This window comes from Athene cunicularia, assembly GCF_003259725.1.
Source record: "Athene cunicularia isolate RWA chromosome Z unlocalized genomic scaffold, athCun1 chrZ_part1, whole genome shotgun sequence".
Lineage (NCBI taxonomy): Eukaryota > Metazoa > Chordata > Aves > Strigiformes > Strigidae > Athene > Athene cunicularia.
In genome coordinates, this window is record NW_020799142.1 from 15,992,492 (window position 1) to 16,011,609 (window position 19,118).

A 19,118-nucleotide genomic window follows, 5' to 3' on the forward strand; every position below is an offset into this window, starting at 1 on the left:
TTTTTTTTTTTTTTTTAAAAAGGCAGATAGGTCCAGTGTAAATCAAGGGTGACTTAATCTTGCTGGTGAATTCCTGAAACACATTACTGAGATTAGCTCCACTAAGTAGCTCCACTCAGCCACTAGTGACCGAGCAGGGTCTGGGTGAGTGATTGCTATCAATGACATAATGACTGTGCTGCTCGATCCCAGATTTGAGAGAAAGAAAAGACATGGAGCACCCTGAGAGAATTCTGTCTGCGCAGTATTTATTCTCTTTCCTTATTAGACTCACCACTGGCAGCACTGATATGGTGTAATGCTGCTGAGGACAGTTGAATGAACACCCTGATACTAGGTGGCTGCCTAGTATCTAAGAAAATGACACATCTACAGTGAAAGAGGTTCAAGGGGCATGTAGGACCTTCTGCAGAAACGCTTAGTCCCACACAAAACGAATGAAAGGAGCAAGTGTGAGTAAGGGCCAATAGGACCAAGTACCATATACGGATAATTTCAGTTCCACAAGTGCATTTCTTACTATGGTTTAAGAACATAAAAATAGGAAATAATGAAAAATGTAATGAAAACTTAATGGCTGTCTTTCCCAATTTACTGCTACAGTGAGTAGCAGTAGAGTTTTGGTTTTTTTTTTTTTTTTTTTTTTTTAATTAGTATGAAATCTAGTTACTTTTTTACCAGGAGATAAAGAGTGTCAACTATACCGGATCTAGGAGTCTGGAAAACAAACAGGTGGGAAAATTAATACTCATATTTAAGCTTGCTATAAAGAAACCTTCCTGTCTGAGGAAGCTCGCATGTCATCTGGTTTGCCCAGAGATGGGGCAATGAGATTGGTAGATTACAGCTGTCCTAGACAGCCATTATCACCTAGTTAACCTAGTGCTTGAGCAGAATCAGTCCATGGACAAAGAACAGCAGAGGCAAAGCAAGAAAGTGTTTCAGCTGGCAGGCCCAGGAAGCAGAGGTGGTCATCAGACACAACTGCAAGTTCAACTGAGAGGTTGGGTGTACTCCTTGATTCCCTGTTTTTGCTAAACTTTCATAGTATCATCTATGAATAACAGTTTCAGCTACCTCTTGTCAGGTAGGAGATTCTGTTTCATGCTGCTGAACAGAGCAGTACTCACAAATGTGTGACAGCAAGTACTGAGCATGACTCCTCCAGCTGGTACAAAATGGGCAGAACTTCCCTTTGGCATAACAAGTCACAGCGAGCAAATGTGTCTTCCTCTTTGAGCATGAGAGACTCCTCTCAGATACACTCGTCCAAAAGCTAGTTGTCTGGTCTATACTAATCATGTAAGCTTATTGATTCTTTAGTAAATGGAAAGAGATGCTCATAAGAGTAATTTGCTGTAGAGTTGTGCAGATAACTGATGGAGAAGAGAAGGTGGGACACACTCTGGAGTTGCCCCTATCCCCTGGAAGAGTGCCAGTGATTACATACATATCACTTATACAAGTAATGTTAGGCAAGCCAAGATCCCATTTCTTGAGAGCAGAATCAAACTAAGGTTCTCAGTTGTTTACAGAGTGGTGAGTGATAAGGCCTAGCATACACAGACCAAGAAAAAACTTCAGCTGTAGAGAGGGAATGTGCTCCATGGGTTCAGTGGCACTTTCTACCACAATAATAAGTAGAGGAGTGTGAAAAAGTTTTTTCTTGGAGACTCTGAGACTGGGCAACAATTCCCATTAGAAACAGGTATCACAGCATCACTGCCTTTCACTTTAAGAGTGAAACATGTTTCTGACCTTGCCTGTCCGGAAAGAAGTACACAGTAGGGCATATCTTAAAATAAATTTTTAAAATGCCAAAGAAACATAGTGAATAAATGACACAAACTCAGAACAAAATCCTCTCTCAAACACAGTTGTCCTAAGGGAACAGCATGCGACAGAGCATGTGGAGCACACATGACATACTATTCATATCACTCAGAGCACTTCTAGGAGGCTCTCAGATACTAAAACAGCTTGCAAAGGAAGAGATCACAGAGATTAACTCCACCTTTCCTTTTGGGTCACCTTTACTTTAAAAAGCCTTGCATTCTCTGGATACTGACTGACCCATGTCTGATTAAAAAGACACACTTTTATGGAGACATCTGGACGTTCACTTAATACAAGGTAATGTAAGTATCAGCCATATCTGGTTCTGCTATTCTGCTGAAGTTTGCTTTGTTTTTATACCAGAGGCACAAGACCCACAACGTAAGTATAACCAGCTGTGGTTAAAAACAACATGATAAAAAATTAAATTAAAAGACAACCCCCACACATGTTATCTCATTTTTTTTCCACGAAATATTGAAACACTTTCTGGTATCTTAGCAGTTACTCTTCAGGCTAGCATGTTGCTGGTTTCAGTAGTATCAATAATATACATTAACAAAAATCACAGAAAACACAATGGTTACAGGGAATTATACGCAACACATTTAAAGGTGTTCATTGTCTTTCCAGAAAAAAAAAACCCAGCATATATTTGGCCATAGGAATTCTTGAGCACTCTATTTGGAAGTAAGTTTTCCAAAATAATTCACACTGTCGCAGCAGGTGAATGATATCAAATATCCTCTGTGCTATTTATTATGAATTCCAAGTTTTACTTACCAGTCCTGCACGGCATTAAAAGATTCTTCATTTGTGATGTCATACATTAAAATGAAGCCCATTGCACCCCGGTAGTAAGCCGTGGTAATTGTTCTGTATCTCTCCTGACCTGCCGTGTCCTGAAACAATAACAAACAAAATTTTTATATGTTGCAAGCAAACTGAAAAAGTATAATTTTCTTTTTCAATAGAAAGAAAACTCTGACAACATACTGCACAACTCTGCAATCCTACTCATAAAACTAATCAAGGGGTAGAAAACCGAGAATAACAGGAAGAAAGAGAATTCTGCATTGGATCATAATAGGAGGGACACATCCAATCTGTCATAAGGTGAGAGTGGATAGAGGCAGAAAGGCATGGCCCTCCATCAGGTCATATATCCTGAGTCATTCGCTGTTTCACATCATTCAACCTGACAATTAGGTAAGAACCTTGTCTCCTGCTCCTGCCTTGTACCTTCCCAGCTTGACAGAGGGAACAGGTAAAATCTCATGTCCTGGAAAAAATGCTGAAACAAAATAGCATCCTTAAGATCTTAACTATAAGATTCAGATGGTTCCTGAGGTCTGGAAACATCCTGAACAAAAAGGCAATGTTTAATCATTCTGTTCTTGCAATTTTAAGCCATTTGTGCTCATGTGAACTTTAGTACCAATACAGATATGTTGCTGACAAAATACGAGCTAGAGGTCAGTGCTTTTAAAATAAGGATGATATCTGACACACACACAAAAATTCATTAGCAGTCCCTTACCTCTAACCGGTTTTCTCCTTCATTCTCTGTATCTCATTCAGTTGACTTTAAAGTAAGAAATGTAAGTGTTCCTTTCTCCTACTGCTTTCTTTACTTATTTCCATTAAAAAATTTTCAGGGCAGCAACTACCTGTTACTCCATTTATGTCCAATGTCTAGCATATCCACCCATGTCTGTACTAGCATTGTGATACAACAGCAATAACTAACATACAAGCAATGCATAACTATTTCCTGTTCCAGCAAACCCGTTTAATATTTTTAAAGCATAAACATTAGAAGCTTTAGATGAAATGTATGTAATATTTCAGTGCAATCCTGTAACTGTGTAACAGATCATCTGTGCATATTAAGTTTTAACAAACTTTGAAACTTAATTTCATTATTTCAGATTTTTTGAGTGCGTAACAAATAGCTTGCTCCACAATACAGACAAATTTATTTGATTTGTCTTCCTACAGAGAGAGAATAATTTCTGAAATGATTCCTGGGCTACTAGTACTGGCTTGTGAACATGAGAAAAACAGGTTAAGTGGGCTCCTTCTTTACACATAGATCATTCATTTCATAAACTAATAAAGTAAAAAGCAGATTTGACATACATAAGAAAGCATTTATAGAATAAGAAACATAACCAAGACAGTTACTGAAACCAAACAAGGTCTTAGGTAAAATATATGGATTCTATTCATTCTAGATTACAGCCGCTACTGCTTTGATGTAGTTTCAGTGATCCAGGATGGAAAGCTAATGTAGAAGTTAGACTCTAACAGGTCTCACAGGAGTTTAAGCTATGTCTTTGTGGGAAAGGCCAGACAGACCTAAACTTTTTCTGCTTATAAGCTGCCTAAGCCGATACCAGTTGTGTCTGGAGGCTGGATAGCTGCATTAACAGGAGTGCCCCCAAATTTTTTGGTGGTATTACTGAATAGTAAGGTATTAAGACTCTTTCACTAAACCTGTGCATATTCTAATACTCAGAAGTAATTTTTTTAGCTCATGGTCTTTCAATAAGACAAAAGTATCATCGAAATGTTGGGCAAAATAATTTATTAACAGAAGAAATATCACATAATTATTTAAAACCATTTCTTTGTATTTCTTTTAAGGAATAAAGTTTACTCTCCCATGTTTTGCTGGCTTCATTTATTTGATTTGATATTAGAGAAAAGAGCTGGGAGGGACAGAAGGAAAATATGGCCTACAGCAAGCACACAGCCTTGTAGAAGAGATATGATTTTCAAACAGGTTTTGTCAGTGTCTATCTGATTGTTTGTCAATCAGAGACACTTATGGTAGAAAATATGATGGTATGACAAGCAGGAGTCCACTGCTACTGAAGTAAACCTTAATTTGTTGCGGGTGATTTCCACTGAAGTCTGTCTGCAGATAAGTGTGAACAGCCCTAGAAATAAAGATGTAAGTCAGTGTGGCCTCCTATCCAAGACACCAGCTCTCTTCTGCATGGTGTTAAAGGTAGCTAGTGTGGGCTTAGGCACTCTTGATTACAGAGAATAAAAAATTAGTGTAGAGGAAGACAAATCAAGGTAAAAGTTCTTAAATAATTTTACACAATGGGAAATGAAGCTACAGAAGAAGAGCCAAACACTGACTGACTTGGGGATAGGAGATGATCTTCTGGATATAGGCATTTGATTTGGGTCAGTCTGGGAAGGAATCAGGTATTCGGGGTTGTTCTCAATACAGGCATCTAATATGTGCCTGTAGTTAATGCTATGTTAATGTGATAAAAAAAAGGAAGACTTTCTAAAGTGATATTTCAGTGTATGGCATAGATGGATGACCATGACTAAAGTGGAGTTTATTAGTTTCAGACATTGATAATCACATTCCTATTGGTATTATTTTTATTCACTTGTTGTAAGGAAGCAACTAAACTTTTAACTGACCTAAGTTATTTGCCTAAATTATGCGGTAGAGTGTTTATGATCATGTAAGAACCCAAATATCAGTAATCAATGTCAAAACTTCTGTGTTCCACACATTCATAAGCATCTCATTTGTATTCTGACTAGAATATATTCAAAACGTTCTAAAGACAGCTCCTTTTGTAGGACTGTTAAGTCACTCAAATACCATTTGTCGGGAGGAATAGCACATTAGAAACACAAAATACTTTAATATTAAGTATTAAATTTTATTAAATTATTCATTTATATGAAACAATGTGACAATGTAAGTGGCCTTTCTCCCTGTTTATTAGCATTTATTTTTATGCAAGAAGTGAGAAGAAAATAACTAATTTCCATATTTCATCATATTTATATCTGTAAATTGATATGAATTTATCCTCAGGTACTGTTTTGCACTTGTACTTGGAGAAAATCTTTTCCAGTTTAGGTATGGTTACTGGATAATGCTATGGTATCTGAAGTCTTTTTGCAAGACCATGGAATTAACCTGAAGACCAACTTTTTAGGTTTAAATTCTGAAATATCTGTAGTTTGCACTGACTGATGTTTATTTCTAAGCAAACCAAACATAATAATCCTGAAGAAGAATATAATTTGACCTATTATTGACTGTCATTTTAACCAAGGTAGTTGATTACTATCTTTGACAGGCAGAGAACAAGACCTGTAGATCATTTGGGGGCTTTTTCATTCATGTAGGTAATGTGTGGTAATGACAACTGACTATTCATTAAAGAAGTAGAGTGGAAAAGCAGAAGGGAATGAATGACAGTGAGGGAATTCTTTATGAAAAGTTCCATGCACAGAAGACAGAAGAGATACTTTACAAATCTTAGTCAAAACAATATAAAAAGAGTTTCAGCAGCTTTAAGAAGTTATTTCAAGTATTATATTCACTTTCATAAATTCTGGTTTTAATAAAATTCCCACAATTCCATTATCTTCTGGTTAGGTGATCCCATCTTAGCAAATCTTCCTAAATAGGCAGCAGATTTTAGATTTTATATCACAGAATGATAAAGTTTTGTGGACATAGTACTTTAGAAATTATCAACTTTCTAAGCATTGCATACAGCATGCTGGCTAATAGCCCATGGTCCTATGTATTGGGAAGAATCTCAGACTTTCACAGTTTGGTCTTGTGTGCTCTGATGTCTTTAATATGTTTTGCTGGTTTTTTGTTTGTTTTTTTTTTCTTAACTAATTTTTTTCACCTATAATTGAAATTTGATATTTGCAAACATTTTTATGCTCCAGATCCTATTACATATAATTTCATGTTACAAAAAATGAGTGCTTTTTGCCAGAAATTCAGTAAAGGGCCAGTAAAGCTTCTCCATCGGTAAAGATTTCACATAAGTCATATGAATCTGTAGCAGTGAAAGAGGAATGGTAGAGGTGTAGACTGAGTGCATAATATCTGTTTCTGGCTCAGGGTGAAGATAGACTGGTATATATTTGGCCAACTCTCCTTTATCATATAGGTATCAAATGTTATGGAGATAGATAATTCTAGATTACCTTGGATGTTCATTTAAATTAAAGCCATGAATTTGATAGCACGTTAAAGCTTAAAGTGAAGATTTGTTTAGTTACTTTTACAGTAACCACATGAACCAGGTTTTGTCCTGTGCTTCTCCCTTGAAATAACCCTGTAATAATGTTATGGGAAATTTACTACAGAGTCTCATTATGTCTAACTGCCATACCACTGAAGGCCTTAGTGTATGCGAATGCACCAGCTGCTGACAACAATGCTCCCAGAGGAAGGGAGAGTGATATCATAACAGCCATCTGTGCAAGTAAAAACACTCTAGAATTGCAAGATTTCTACTCAAGAAGAACCTGGATTTCACATGAAGTTGAGAGATTGTCGGGCTGGAAAATCTCAAAATATAAAACATAGAAAACAGGGTTCCGATATTAATCTTGAAAATAATAACTATTCAGGCTTGCAAATTAGTTATCTGAGCTAACTTAGGAGAAGTAAATCCTCTTTACTGTCAAGTCCTGCTAAGCAAGACTTCATGCAGTATGTGCCATACCAGCTTAGACTATACCAATGTTTTTGAGCAATATGTTAAATCAGGCCCTTGAATTAATTTGCTGAGTTTCTGTTCTCCATATTGCCCTGCCTAGCACTGCACCACTGACAGGAACAATACTTCATGTAAATAACTTCCAAATGGAGTTGCTCATTATTAATGCAGACAGTTTTGAAGATGAAAGCAAACAGCATTTGGCAGCATGAACTTCTAATGAGCCTTGTCATGAAGGAATTCACTGTGCAAAACACAAACTTACTTTGTAGCACACTTGAGTGAATCCATGTCTCTGCATTTCTGTCCTGTATGCTAAACGCACAAATATCTTTTTAGATCCACATCCTTACATTATGAGTTTTACTTATATAACAATACAGCTTGTGTTATATGCCGAAAAACTGGCAGCAGTAGAGGATTTCTTGGACGGTGTTTGTATCTCTGCTGCACATCCACAACATGTGAAGATAAGGGAACCAGAAAGATAAAATCAGAAATGTGAACTGGGTGAATTCTCACTTTGCAGGTCAAAATTTTCTGTTAAGATAAACAAAATTGGCGCAGCATTCAATAGCTGCTGGTCCTTTATTATGAGTTTCATGTTTCTTTCCTGCTGTTGCTTCCCAAAGGTTATTTATATACTCCACAAAGAGACTCTATATTTCTCTATTTTGTCCTATTCAAACATAAAAGGACTTGAGGAAATAAGTGAATGAAAATACGAACCGGTTCTTTTCAGAGCAGCACAAAAGATGTCGGTGATCTTTCCTTAGGGATCTCTGGAGTCTCAGGGAAGAAAGGTTAAAAAGAAAATTATGACAAATGAAAAAGAAACAGTAAGAGAGCTGTTCAGGGAGGGGCAAGTGACAACCTCTGAAAAAATCTTCTTGAAATTGGGGGTGGAAAGGAGTAAATCTACCTGAAGCCTGCTGCTAACCACCCAGGAAGAGCAGCTGTGGGTCTATACCAGAAGCAACTGGGCAGGCACAAAGAAAGAGGACAAGGAGAAAAGCTGCTGGAGCAGAAGTAGCTAACTATACCAGGAGCACTCTTTCTCAACAAACAGCACTTCCAACACAAAGTGTTAGGCACACAGAAACACAGACATATGAACATTTACAACTAGGAATGGAAAACACCGTTTGAAAATGTTTCTTTAGCTAATGTGTGGACAAAAGATCTAACACTGCATATTGTCAACTCAGTCTTTGTTTATGTACCTATCTCCTGTCAGCAGGTCTTTCCAGATTTCTCATGGCTTTGGTTTCCCTGGAATTTTGTCTTTTATATACATACATGTGTGTGTGCATGCGTGCATGTGTTTGGAGAAGTATATATATATATACACACATTTATATCTAAAAACATCTAGACTGTGAAAAGACAGCTACTCAGATTGCCAGTACACATCTGCTAGATGTATATGCTAGTCATAGAATCATAGAATCATTTAGGTTGGAAAAGACCCTTGGGATCATCGAGTCCAACCATCAGCCCAACTCCACAAAGTTCTCCCCTACACCACATCCCCCAACATCTCATCTAAACGACCGTTAAACACATCCAGGGATGGTGACTCCACCACCTCCCTGGGCAAACTATTCCACTGTCTGACCACTCCTTCTGTGGATTTTTTTTTCCTAATGTTCAGTTTGAACCTCTCCTGTTGGAGTTTAAAGCCATTCCATCTTGTTCTGTCACTAATTACCTGTGAGAAGAGACCAGCACCAACCTTTCTACAGTGTCCTTTCAGGTAGTTGTAGAGAGTGATGAGCTCTCCCCTCAGACTTCTCTTCCTCAAACTGAACAGCCCCAGCTCCTTCAATCTCTCCTCATAGGATTTATTCTCCAGGCCCTTCACCAGCTTCGTTGCCCTCCTCTGCACTCGCTCCAGCACCTCGAGATCTCTCTCGCATTGAGGTGCCCAAAACTGGACACAATACTCCAGGTGTGGCCTCACCAGTGCAGAGCACAGGGGGACTGTCACCTCCCTACTCCTGCTGGTCACACTATTTCTAATACAAGCCAGGGTGCTGTTGGCTTTCTTGGCCACCCGGGCACACTGCTGGCTCATGTTCAGTTGGTTGTCAGTGAAAACCCACAGATCCTTCTCTTCCACACAGCTCCAGCCACACCTCCCCCAGCCTGTAGCCATGCAGGGGGTTGTTGTGGCCCAAGTGCAGGACCTGGCACTTGGCCCTGTTGAAGCTCATCCCATTAACATTGGCCACCGATCCAATCTATCCAAGTCTCTCTGTAGAGCCTCCCTGTCCTCATGCAGATCGACACTCCCACTTACCTTGGTGTCAGCTGCGAACTCACTGATGATACACTCTGTGTCCTTATCAAGATCATCAGTAGAGATGTTGAACAGAAATGGTCCCAACACCGAGCCCTGAGGAACACCACTAGTGACAGGCTGCCAGTTGGATTTAACCCCACTAACCACCACTCTCTGGGACTGTCCAGTCATCCAGTGCTTGACCTAGCAGACCATTCACTCATCCAGGCCATGAGCAGCCAGTTTTTCTATGAGAATTCAGGTAGACAATATCCACAGCTTTTACTCGTCCAATAGTTGGGTCATCTTGTCATAGAAGGAGATCAGGTTTGTCAGGCATGACCTGCCTTTCACAAACCCATGCTGACTGGGCCTGATCCCCTGGCTGTCCATTATATGACTTTTAATGGCACCCGAGATGACCTGCTCCATGACCTTCCCTGGCACCAAGGTCAGACTGACAGTTTTGTATTTTCCTGGATTGTCCTTATGCCTCACACCAAACTCAGAAGTGACCATTCATTCATTGTATGGGAGATGCTGGAGCATTGCAGGGCCAGGTGGAAAGAGTTGGGGCCACAGTGGTGGGAAGACACATTATTCCAAATGCAGCTAGTTAAAATAAAGGGGACTGGGAGTGCTGTCCTGGCAAGCAGGACGTGGGGCAGAGCTTGCACATGAGAGAAAATCCAAGATGGGGTTGTAGAATTACTTTACTGCCACATTTGCTTTCTCTCACTCCATCCATGTAGCTGGTGACTAACTGAAGTTGATTTCCTTTTAAATTTTCTGTCTTTCTTGTTTCCTATTCTTTCTTCTCTCTCCTTCTTTATTTTTTAAGACTCACATAAAATGCTCATTCTCTGAAGTTCAGCTACTATGCTTTCCTAAAGCACAGAGTTTAGGAAAGTCACGGTATCACTGCCTCCTTCCTAGCCCAGCACAGCTTGAACTCAGCTGCCATTAGATCTGGACACAAGTTTTGAGCCTTGCTTTCATTTCAGTATATTATTCCCTCTTTCTCTGCCACAAGCTGCAGCTTTCTTCTTGTCCTGTCTTCACTTTGGTTGTGGCCTGTCCTGCTCTGTTGGAGGTGAGGATCAGTCCTTCTTCCACATCTTTGGACATACTTTGTAAAGTATCTGTCAGATCACTAGGACCTGTCATTGTCTTAAAAAGTGAAACAGATTAATTGAAGTACCACTTTATATTTTAACCAAGCTTTATGTTAGGTGCTAAGAATAATTTCTTTCTGGAAGGCTTGGGCTTTGCTTTCAAGATCTGGCACTGAATCCTAGCAAAGCTTGAGAGGATCAGAACAACCTACTTTTGAGTATAAGGGACACAAAGGAATGTTAGAGGTACAATAACATTACAAGGAATAGTAATCTTAGAAATCTGACACTCAGATACACTATGGATGATCTTCAGGATTGCCAGAAAGTCTCCTTAAGCTCCAGGAGCATACTTAGTAATTTAAACACCAAATAAGCAGTGGTCATCATACTTACAATGGGATGAGGATAGGTTGCAACACAGTCAATCCTAGTGCTGTGAGACCTATGTCTATTAGGAAAATAAGAAGCAGAGCTGTTTCATCTATAGATGAAGCAGGCACTAAACAGTCCTTCAGTCCCTATCTCACTTGGCTTTGGTGACTGCTAAAGGTATTTGCAACTTGCCAGTGTTTCAGAGTTGCTCTTCCATCGCCAAAGCACTTGGTAGCCTAAAAGTAGGTATGTTCTTGCCCTATGATAAATGTGGGCTTTTTTGTTTGTTTGTTGGGATTTTTTTGGGTGGGGGTGTGGGTGTGGGGGTGTGTTGTATTTTGTATACATCTTTTGGATTAACTACTTCTCTCTAGAACTTGTTATTCATAAAATAAGAATAATATGCTTTTAGCTTTCTCTCTCCCTTCTCATTCTGTCCTGTTCTGTGTATTACAGATTTTTCTATTAATATTGATTACTCATAGTTAATTAACTTGACCTTATTATTCAGTATGAGGTGGGATCCATGGATAAAGAAAAGTTTTACCAGACATTTTGATAACAGCTCTTTGTTAGTGGCTCATTGCACTGAACCAATGTGCATAATAATATCATCATGTTACAATATTATGTAAATCCTTGTCTACTGATGAACTAACAATACATTTTAGCTATTGACAGCTGTGAACATAATTCTTTCTTCATGACAACACCAAGTTTAGCACACTTTTGCTCTGGGTCTTTTTTAGAAGTACAGTTCTGTAACTCTCCAAATCTGAGAAAAAAAAATGAATTAGTGGTACAAAGGACCAAGCACTCTTGCCAGAAACTCTCCATCTCTTCTCTTCCTTGTGATAAAGCCCTGTGTTTAAATCTGCAGTGAAGTTTCTCTCATTTGGAACAAATTAAAGGAATGTTCCTATTAAATATTATTAACCTTCTAAACCTTCACAGTAGTAAAATAATACATTTCTGTCCAGGATATTAAGTTTACAAAACACATTTAAAGGCTCATTAGAATTACTATCAACTTACGCTTTTTACATAAAGATGTTTAAATCTATTACCTATTAAAAGGAAAAGAGACAATATGCAACACACGACGACACATTTTCCTAATTTAACCAAGAAACTATAAATGCAATATTTCTGGAAGAGATCAGCCATGCCTGAATTTCAGTCCCACTCAGAACCTCCATGAGGGCCATTAAAAGGCACAGCTTTGTGCTTTAGAAAACCTGCAGAATAAAGGTACTGAACTACAGTGTGCTCTGCACTAAAAAGCTTCCTCCTGCCTTGGAAACATAATGCTGTTTTAGAGCTGTCTGGAAGATTCCTTGTGCAGTAATCTGTAGGTAACTTCTGTATCCTCTTTCTATGACTGTGGCATACATTGTCTTCTGGGGTAGATATCAAAGATACCTAAAGAAATTCTGGAAGCTCTTTGTATATCATACCCTGAGGCAGGTAGTTTAAGATTCTAAGGCTTATCTGAAAAAGCATATGATGCTTTCTGGAGAACTTCACCAGTGATGTATCGAAGGTGGAAAATGATACCATCTTTTCTTCACTAGCAATGCAGCCCCTTCATGCCTTTCAGGGAGCTGTTTCCTACTCTGACACAGAGCTATTGGGAGCTGTGTTTGCAGGACAGCCTCCATCAAACTCTCCTTTTTTTCCACTTTTAACTCCTTTGTCCTTCAGCAGCCTGTTATCACCAAACATTCAATTACTATGTGACTATGGGTAGATCTTTGAATTCCCCATCATTTTAGCTTTTGTTTTTCTTGGGTCTGATCATTGTGACTAGTAATTTAGGTTTGCAGTGATGGGTATTATACAATAGGGTTAGAACTGTTAAAGAACATAATGTTCTAGGTCAGTTCTTCTGTCATCTTCAATATATTCAGACGAACCTGTCCAAAATGTTTCTGTGGTAAAGGGCAAGACAGAGAAAGGATAGGTGGCACAGGACAGATTATGTCAGCTGTCAGGTGCTGGAAGGTTTTTCTACAGCATGGGAGGCCACCGCTGCATCCAGACAGCTTGTGACACACAGGTGATTCATGAAAGTCCAAGAATCTGACTCCAAGGCTTTTAGACTTTGATTGACTTCTCTAATTCTTTCAAAGTTGATCTTTAATTAACAACGCTCACAAGATCCCAGAAAATCTATTTTTCTGACTTTTAATTATTTTAGTTTCTTTGTGGAAAAATTAAGAGGACATATCCTTTACAACAAAAAGTTACCTTTGTAATCAATATGCTGCTAGAATTATCTACACCTAGATAGGATTTGCCTATTTGGGGAATCTTTGTATTGAAAGGAAAATGAAGTCTCATTAAAACAAGATGTTATTCTTAGATGCACCATAAGCATTGCTAGAATCTCCACAAAGGAAAGAAATGTTAAGGATGCCAAATAGAACAACAATATAATCTACTATATGATTTGGGGTGGGTTTTTGTCTTGAAAATATATTATTTAAGCTAAAGGCCTCTTTGTTCTCTTGCTTGTCAGTAAATATGTCTGCACTATGGTTGCACATTGAAAGGTTATACATAGGATACTTCTCTAATATCCTGGTATTTCATGAGAAATGTAATTTAAGAGAGCACAGGTTATTCTTACAAGGAAATATTTATTCACCCTGAAAACATCTCAGCAGCTGACATAGTTCAATACACATCAACCTATCATAACCTTTATGTTGTTCTTGTTTAAGACTGTAACTTATTAAAGAGCAAGTTGTAAAAGGAAGTTAATATGTCAGGTGTGATTAATCTATGATTCTTACATTATTTCAAGTACAGTGCCCTTATCCTTTCATTCTCTTCTTGGGGAGTTCTGCATAAAGTGGCACAATTAATTAGATTTCAGCTAAAGTGCTGTTTAATTTGGCCACTGGTCTCTCTTTTTTTTTAGATCAGACTGGTTGAGAGCTATGTGTTTAGCATATGTACAGTCATATTTAGCAATTCTAATTACTTATTTTTAACTTTAAACTCAAACTTTTGGGAAAAAAGCATTTTTCACCAGAAAGCATAATTCTCAGACCTGTTAGATAGAATATAGTAGTTCAGCTGGAAGGGACCTACAGTGATCATCTAGCCCAACTGCTTGATCTCTTCAGAGCTGATTAAAAGCTGAAGCATGTCATTAAGGGCATTGTCCAAATGGCCCTTAAACACTGACAGACTTTGGACGTTGACCACCTCTTCAGGAAGCCCATTCTGGTGTTTGATCACCCTCCCAGTAAAGAAATGCTTCCTAGTGTCCAGTCTAAAGCTCTCCTGGCACAGCTTTGAACCATTCCTATGTGTCCAGTCACTGGATAGCAGGGAGAAGAGATCAGCACCTCTCTCTTCCCCTTCAGTCCTTCTGCTGCTCAGGAAGCTGCAGAAAGCAACGAGGTCACTCTTCAGCCTCCTTCTCTCCAAACTAGACAAGACGAAAGTCCTGAACTGCTCCTCATAAGACATGCCTTCCAGCCCTTCCACCAGCTTTGTTGCCCTCCTCTAGATTCATTCAAGTATCTTAACATACTTTAAAAATTAATATATTTATTAATAAATGATTATTATTTAAAATTAAATACACATATAAATACAGTGTAAATATAACTATAACACTAGTATTTATTGGTTTACTTCAATAATGAGAAATTCTGTCTTTTTACATATGGCAGCTATTTTGGAGTCCTGGCCACTGTGCAATAGACTGTGGTACAGTAGCTGGTATCGGTAACACCATTACAGGTATATATGTTCATATAGGAAGCAGAATAAAAACCATACCATCTCATTCTATTACTCTTTCAGAAGCGGTCACATTTTGTTCCCTTAGGGTTTTCTGCAAAGATATTGGACATTTTTCTTTTTATTTTTCTTTTTTTTTCTTTTTTTTTTTAAAGTATTATAACATCAAACTGGTATTTAAGAAAAGCGATATAACTTTTTGTTACATAAGAACTTGTTGAAGTAGGTTCAGAGGAGGGCCACAAAGATCACTGCGGGGCTGGAACACCTCCCCTCTGAGGACAGGTTGGGAGATTTGGGGTTGTTCAGATTGGAGAAGAGAAGGCTCCAGGGAGATCTTCCAGTACTTAAAGGGGGCTACAGGAAAGATGGGGAGGGACTCTATCAGGGAGTGTAGTGATAGGATGAGGGGTAATGGCTTTAAACTGAAAGAGGGTAGATTTAGATTATGTCAAAGGAAGAAATTATTCACTGTGAGGGTGGTGAGGCCCTGGCACAGGTTGCCCAGAGAAGCTGTGGCTGCCCCCTCCCTGGCAGTGTCCAAGGCCAGGCTGGACGGGGCTTTGAGCAACCTGGTCTAGTGGAAGGTGTCCCTGCCCATGGCAGGGGGTTGGAACTAGAAGATCTTTGAGGTCACTTCCAACCCAAACTATCTGTCATTCTATGACTTGGTCCCAGGTGTAAAAACCTCTGACAGAAGTCTTCAAAAAGACTGGTCATTAAGTTGGATCCTGAATTTACAAAAGCACAACCATATGAAACCACAGAATATATTTGAGGAATTTACTGGATGTGCTGTGTTTTTCAGTGACTAAGCAATTTTCATACTTAGGCTTTAAATATTTGGGCAATTACTATCCAGTCTCCTGAAGACAATACAACTTCAGCACACTTATCACCTGCCGACTAGGTTGCAACAGACTTTCCTGTGCAAACTATCACATTTATGAGAAAAACATACACAGGTAGGTAGGCAGGTGTGAGTATGCAAATTCACATGCCTGGACAAACTAGAAGACAGGTATCATTTAAAGCCTATTTATGTAGAAATACACTTGCCTGTTCTTCAGCCATTTTTCTTAAGCATCCACTACTGACAACTGTCATAGAGAAAGTACTGGCCTAACTGGACCTTTAGTCTGATGCAATATAGTCATTCTTATGATTTTACAAAATATTCATGAAGATTCAAAACTAGCATTTATTGTCAGATGTTATCAGAATCTTGCTAGAAAATCTGAGTATTTTGGTTTTTGACAGAGGAATAAGCAACAGTGGTTTCAACAACAGTTCAAAGAAAGATATATTTATTCAAAAGTTTCTTCAATAAATGAGTATTAAATAAAGCAAAGAACAGGTATCAAAAGAAGAAGGATATTAACCTGGAAATTTTCCTCCTATATTTCAAAAAGGATTAGGCAAACAAAGCAGCGGCAATATTTCTACACTTGAAGGAATAGGTTTTGAAGTTTTACAAGTGTCTATGGAATCTGGCAAGAGAATTTAGAACCAGTTCTTAACAAGAAGTATATGACAGACTTTATAAATGCATAAGTAGGCTGATGCACTTTGAGAAAAACAAATGTCCAGAAATCCCCATGCAGAGAAGTAACTTCTGAAAGGAATTCGTGCTGGATGTGGATTAGAATAGTAATCACATTCTGGGATCAAATTTTAGATGAACGAACATTACGTTTTGGACTTTTAAGGAAATCTGATCTTTAGACTTAGGTAAAGAAAGAGAGGTGAGGGTTAATGTAATTTGTAAAACTAATGCTTTGTGTTTAGAAATTCAGAAGAAGAATTTAAAACTGCTGCTGCTTTATAATTAAGAAGTGATGACTGTTTTTACCTGTTACATATGAATAACAGTTTGCTGACTACTCACAGGTGGTAAAAACATGACTATGGAAAAAAAATCAAATAAAAATTTTATTCACTAAAAATACACACAATTTGCGTGCTAAATTAAGTCATATATAATACTGCTACTCTGGATTTTTGATGCAATATTATTTCACTGGAAAATGCAGAATTATCTAAATGAACTTTTTCTGAAGTTTATGTTTGTGTGAAAAATTTCATTGCAGCAGGTAATGGGATCCAGTCTATCAAGGAACTACTAGCCAAAGCCATAAAATAATTCCCACCAGAAATAGGTACTAGGTCATAGGTTGTAGAAATACATGCATTATCAGAATAATAAAAATGTTGTCTTAAAAAGACAACATCTTGTCTTGATATGGTAGGCCTGACAGTCCTTGGCTGTCTTCTAGTCCACATTTACAGGCTTATAAAGCACAACATGGACAAGAGATTCCATATCACTTTACACCTGATAATTTATACAATTATTTTGTAGATTTGCTTTTATTACATCACCCAAACACAACAGATCATTTTATAATCCAAGCAGACAGATTTCTCAGTTTCTAAGGAAATCAAGAGTTTCTAGAGTGCTGATTTTATTTTCCTTTGGCTTATATTTTAAGCAAGTGAAACTGAATTATGGGATCCAATAAGAAGAAATTTTCAAGCAGAACACAATTACAGAAGAAAGTCTTCTTGGTTCTGTAGCTGTAACAGATACATTCTATCCATGCTTAATTTTCCTTCTAGTAACAAAATATATGTTTAAAGACAGAAAACCTAGATCATATAATCTGTAATTGAATTAACTTTTTAGGAAGATTCAAAACTATTTATGCTGATCAAGTAAAGAGGGACAATTCTATCAGTCCTGAAACCGCAATGTCATCAAAAGAGGTCAAATCAAGTACCAAAGAAAAATGGAATTAAAATATTTTGTTAAGGTAGAAAAGACCTGTTAAGGTAGAAGGCCTCAAGGAAATGCACCTTTCTTTCCAAAAACATTCTATAATTCTTATATGTATTACCAGGTAGAATGATTGCCATAGGTTATTTGAAAAGTTTTGATTGCAAATATTTCAGTAAAATAAAACATGCTGTTATAAACAATTTCTAAACATAGGATTTAGATCACATATGAAGTACTGTAATTAGTGTTATCCTTTAGCTGTGATTTTCAAACTACAGGTATTTTTCCAGTAATCAGAGTTATTCTGTTTTAATGCATCACAAAGGAACAGGAAATTATGGTCTAATGGAAGCAGAAAAATGACCAGCTGTGAAATCTGTAACAAGCATAATTATAATCAATCAAGGCTACATTAAAGCACTAGCTACTACAAAACCAGACATTGGGCTTATACACAAAGAACAGTCTAAAGAAAAAAATGAGTGTAAATAACTTTCAAAGGGCTTCACTGCCTACAGTGCAGCTCTGATTACACTGAAGGAGTAGATGTTTGATGACTTCTATTTTATTTTATTTATACACTGTACTATTTCTTCTCTAATTCAAAATTTCAATAAAACTAAGACACATCTTCCTGGAAGCCAACATATTCTGCTACAGCTCTATCCCATTCCTTCTCAGTCTTCTAACTGTCACATAATAGTGGTTTTATAGTAGTAGAAGGGTTCACTAATTTGCAAACAGTACAGTCACATAGGTTCATATTTCTGTGTATAAAAATTTATAAATATGTATCTGTCTATAATATGACCATATGTATGCAACATAAATAAAAAATATATATTCCACCATTCCTATTGTGATATAGTATTTTTTATAAACTTTCCCTAAGTGTTATGTCTTTATGTCACGGCTGAAGAAAGCAAATTCTTCACATTGCAAATTTGTGCCTACTGTCCCAGAATTCTGACTGATCTCATGAAAACAGGAGGAGAAAAAATATAGCTATACATAATTGTTCCTGTAATAAACTGTTGTAACTAATTTGCTAAGTTAAGCAAGGCGGGTACGTTACTCTTGAATGATTTGTAAATGTTAAACCATAATATCCTGCTGTCTAAAATACTGTAAAAATAGAATATGGTACCCTGTGTGGATCTGAAATGATTTGTGATCACTATAACCTATAATTATGACGAATGTTTGAATAGCTATGGATAAAATATAAAGTGTGCTATTCTCTTGAAACAATGTAATCGCTTCTCAGAAACCCCACCTAGAGCTAGTATGCAATGGCTTCTCACCTAGAGACAATATGTCACCGCTTCTCGGAACCCCCCCACCTAGAGATAACCTGTAACTGCTGCTTGAAGAAAAGCCCGCCAAAAGATCCCATCATGAGGCTTTTAAAAGATCCAATGGGAGAAAAGCGCTCCAAGAGACCAAGGCTTCGAGAC

The 19,118-nt window shown here is 37.7% G+C and overlaps 1 protein-coding gene across 1 annotated transcript in view; it reads right to left on the reverse strand.

Annotated features, from left to right (window-relative positions):
* RAB3C (RAB3C, member RAS oncogene family) overlaps window positions 1–19,118 on the reverse strand; it is a 133,561-nt gene that overhangs the window by 69,479 nt on the left and 44,964 nt on the right. Inside the window, exon 2 of the mRNA XM_026865578.1 lies at window positions 2,620–2,738. Within this exon, the coding sequence (XP_026721379.1) occupies window positions 2,620–2,738 (119 nt within the window). The remainder of the gene's footprint in view (window positions 1–2,619; window positions 2,739–19,118) is intronic.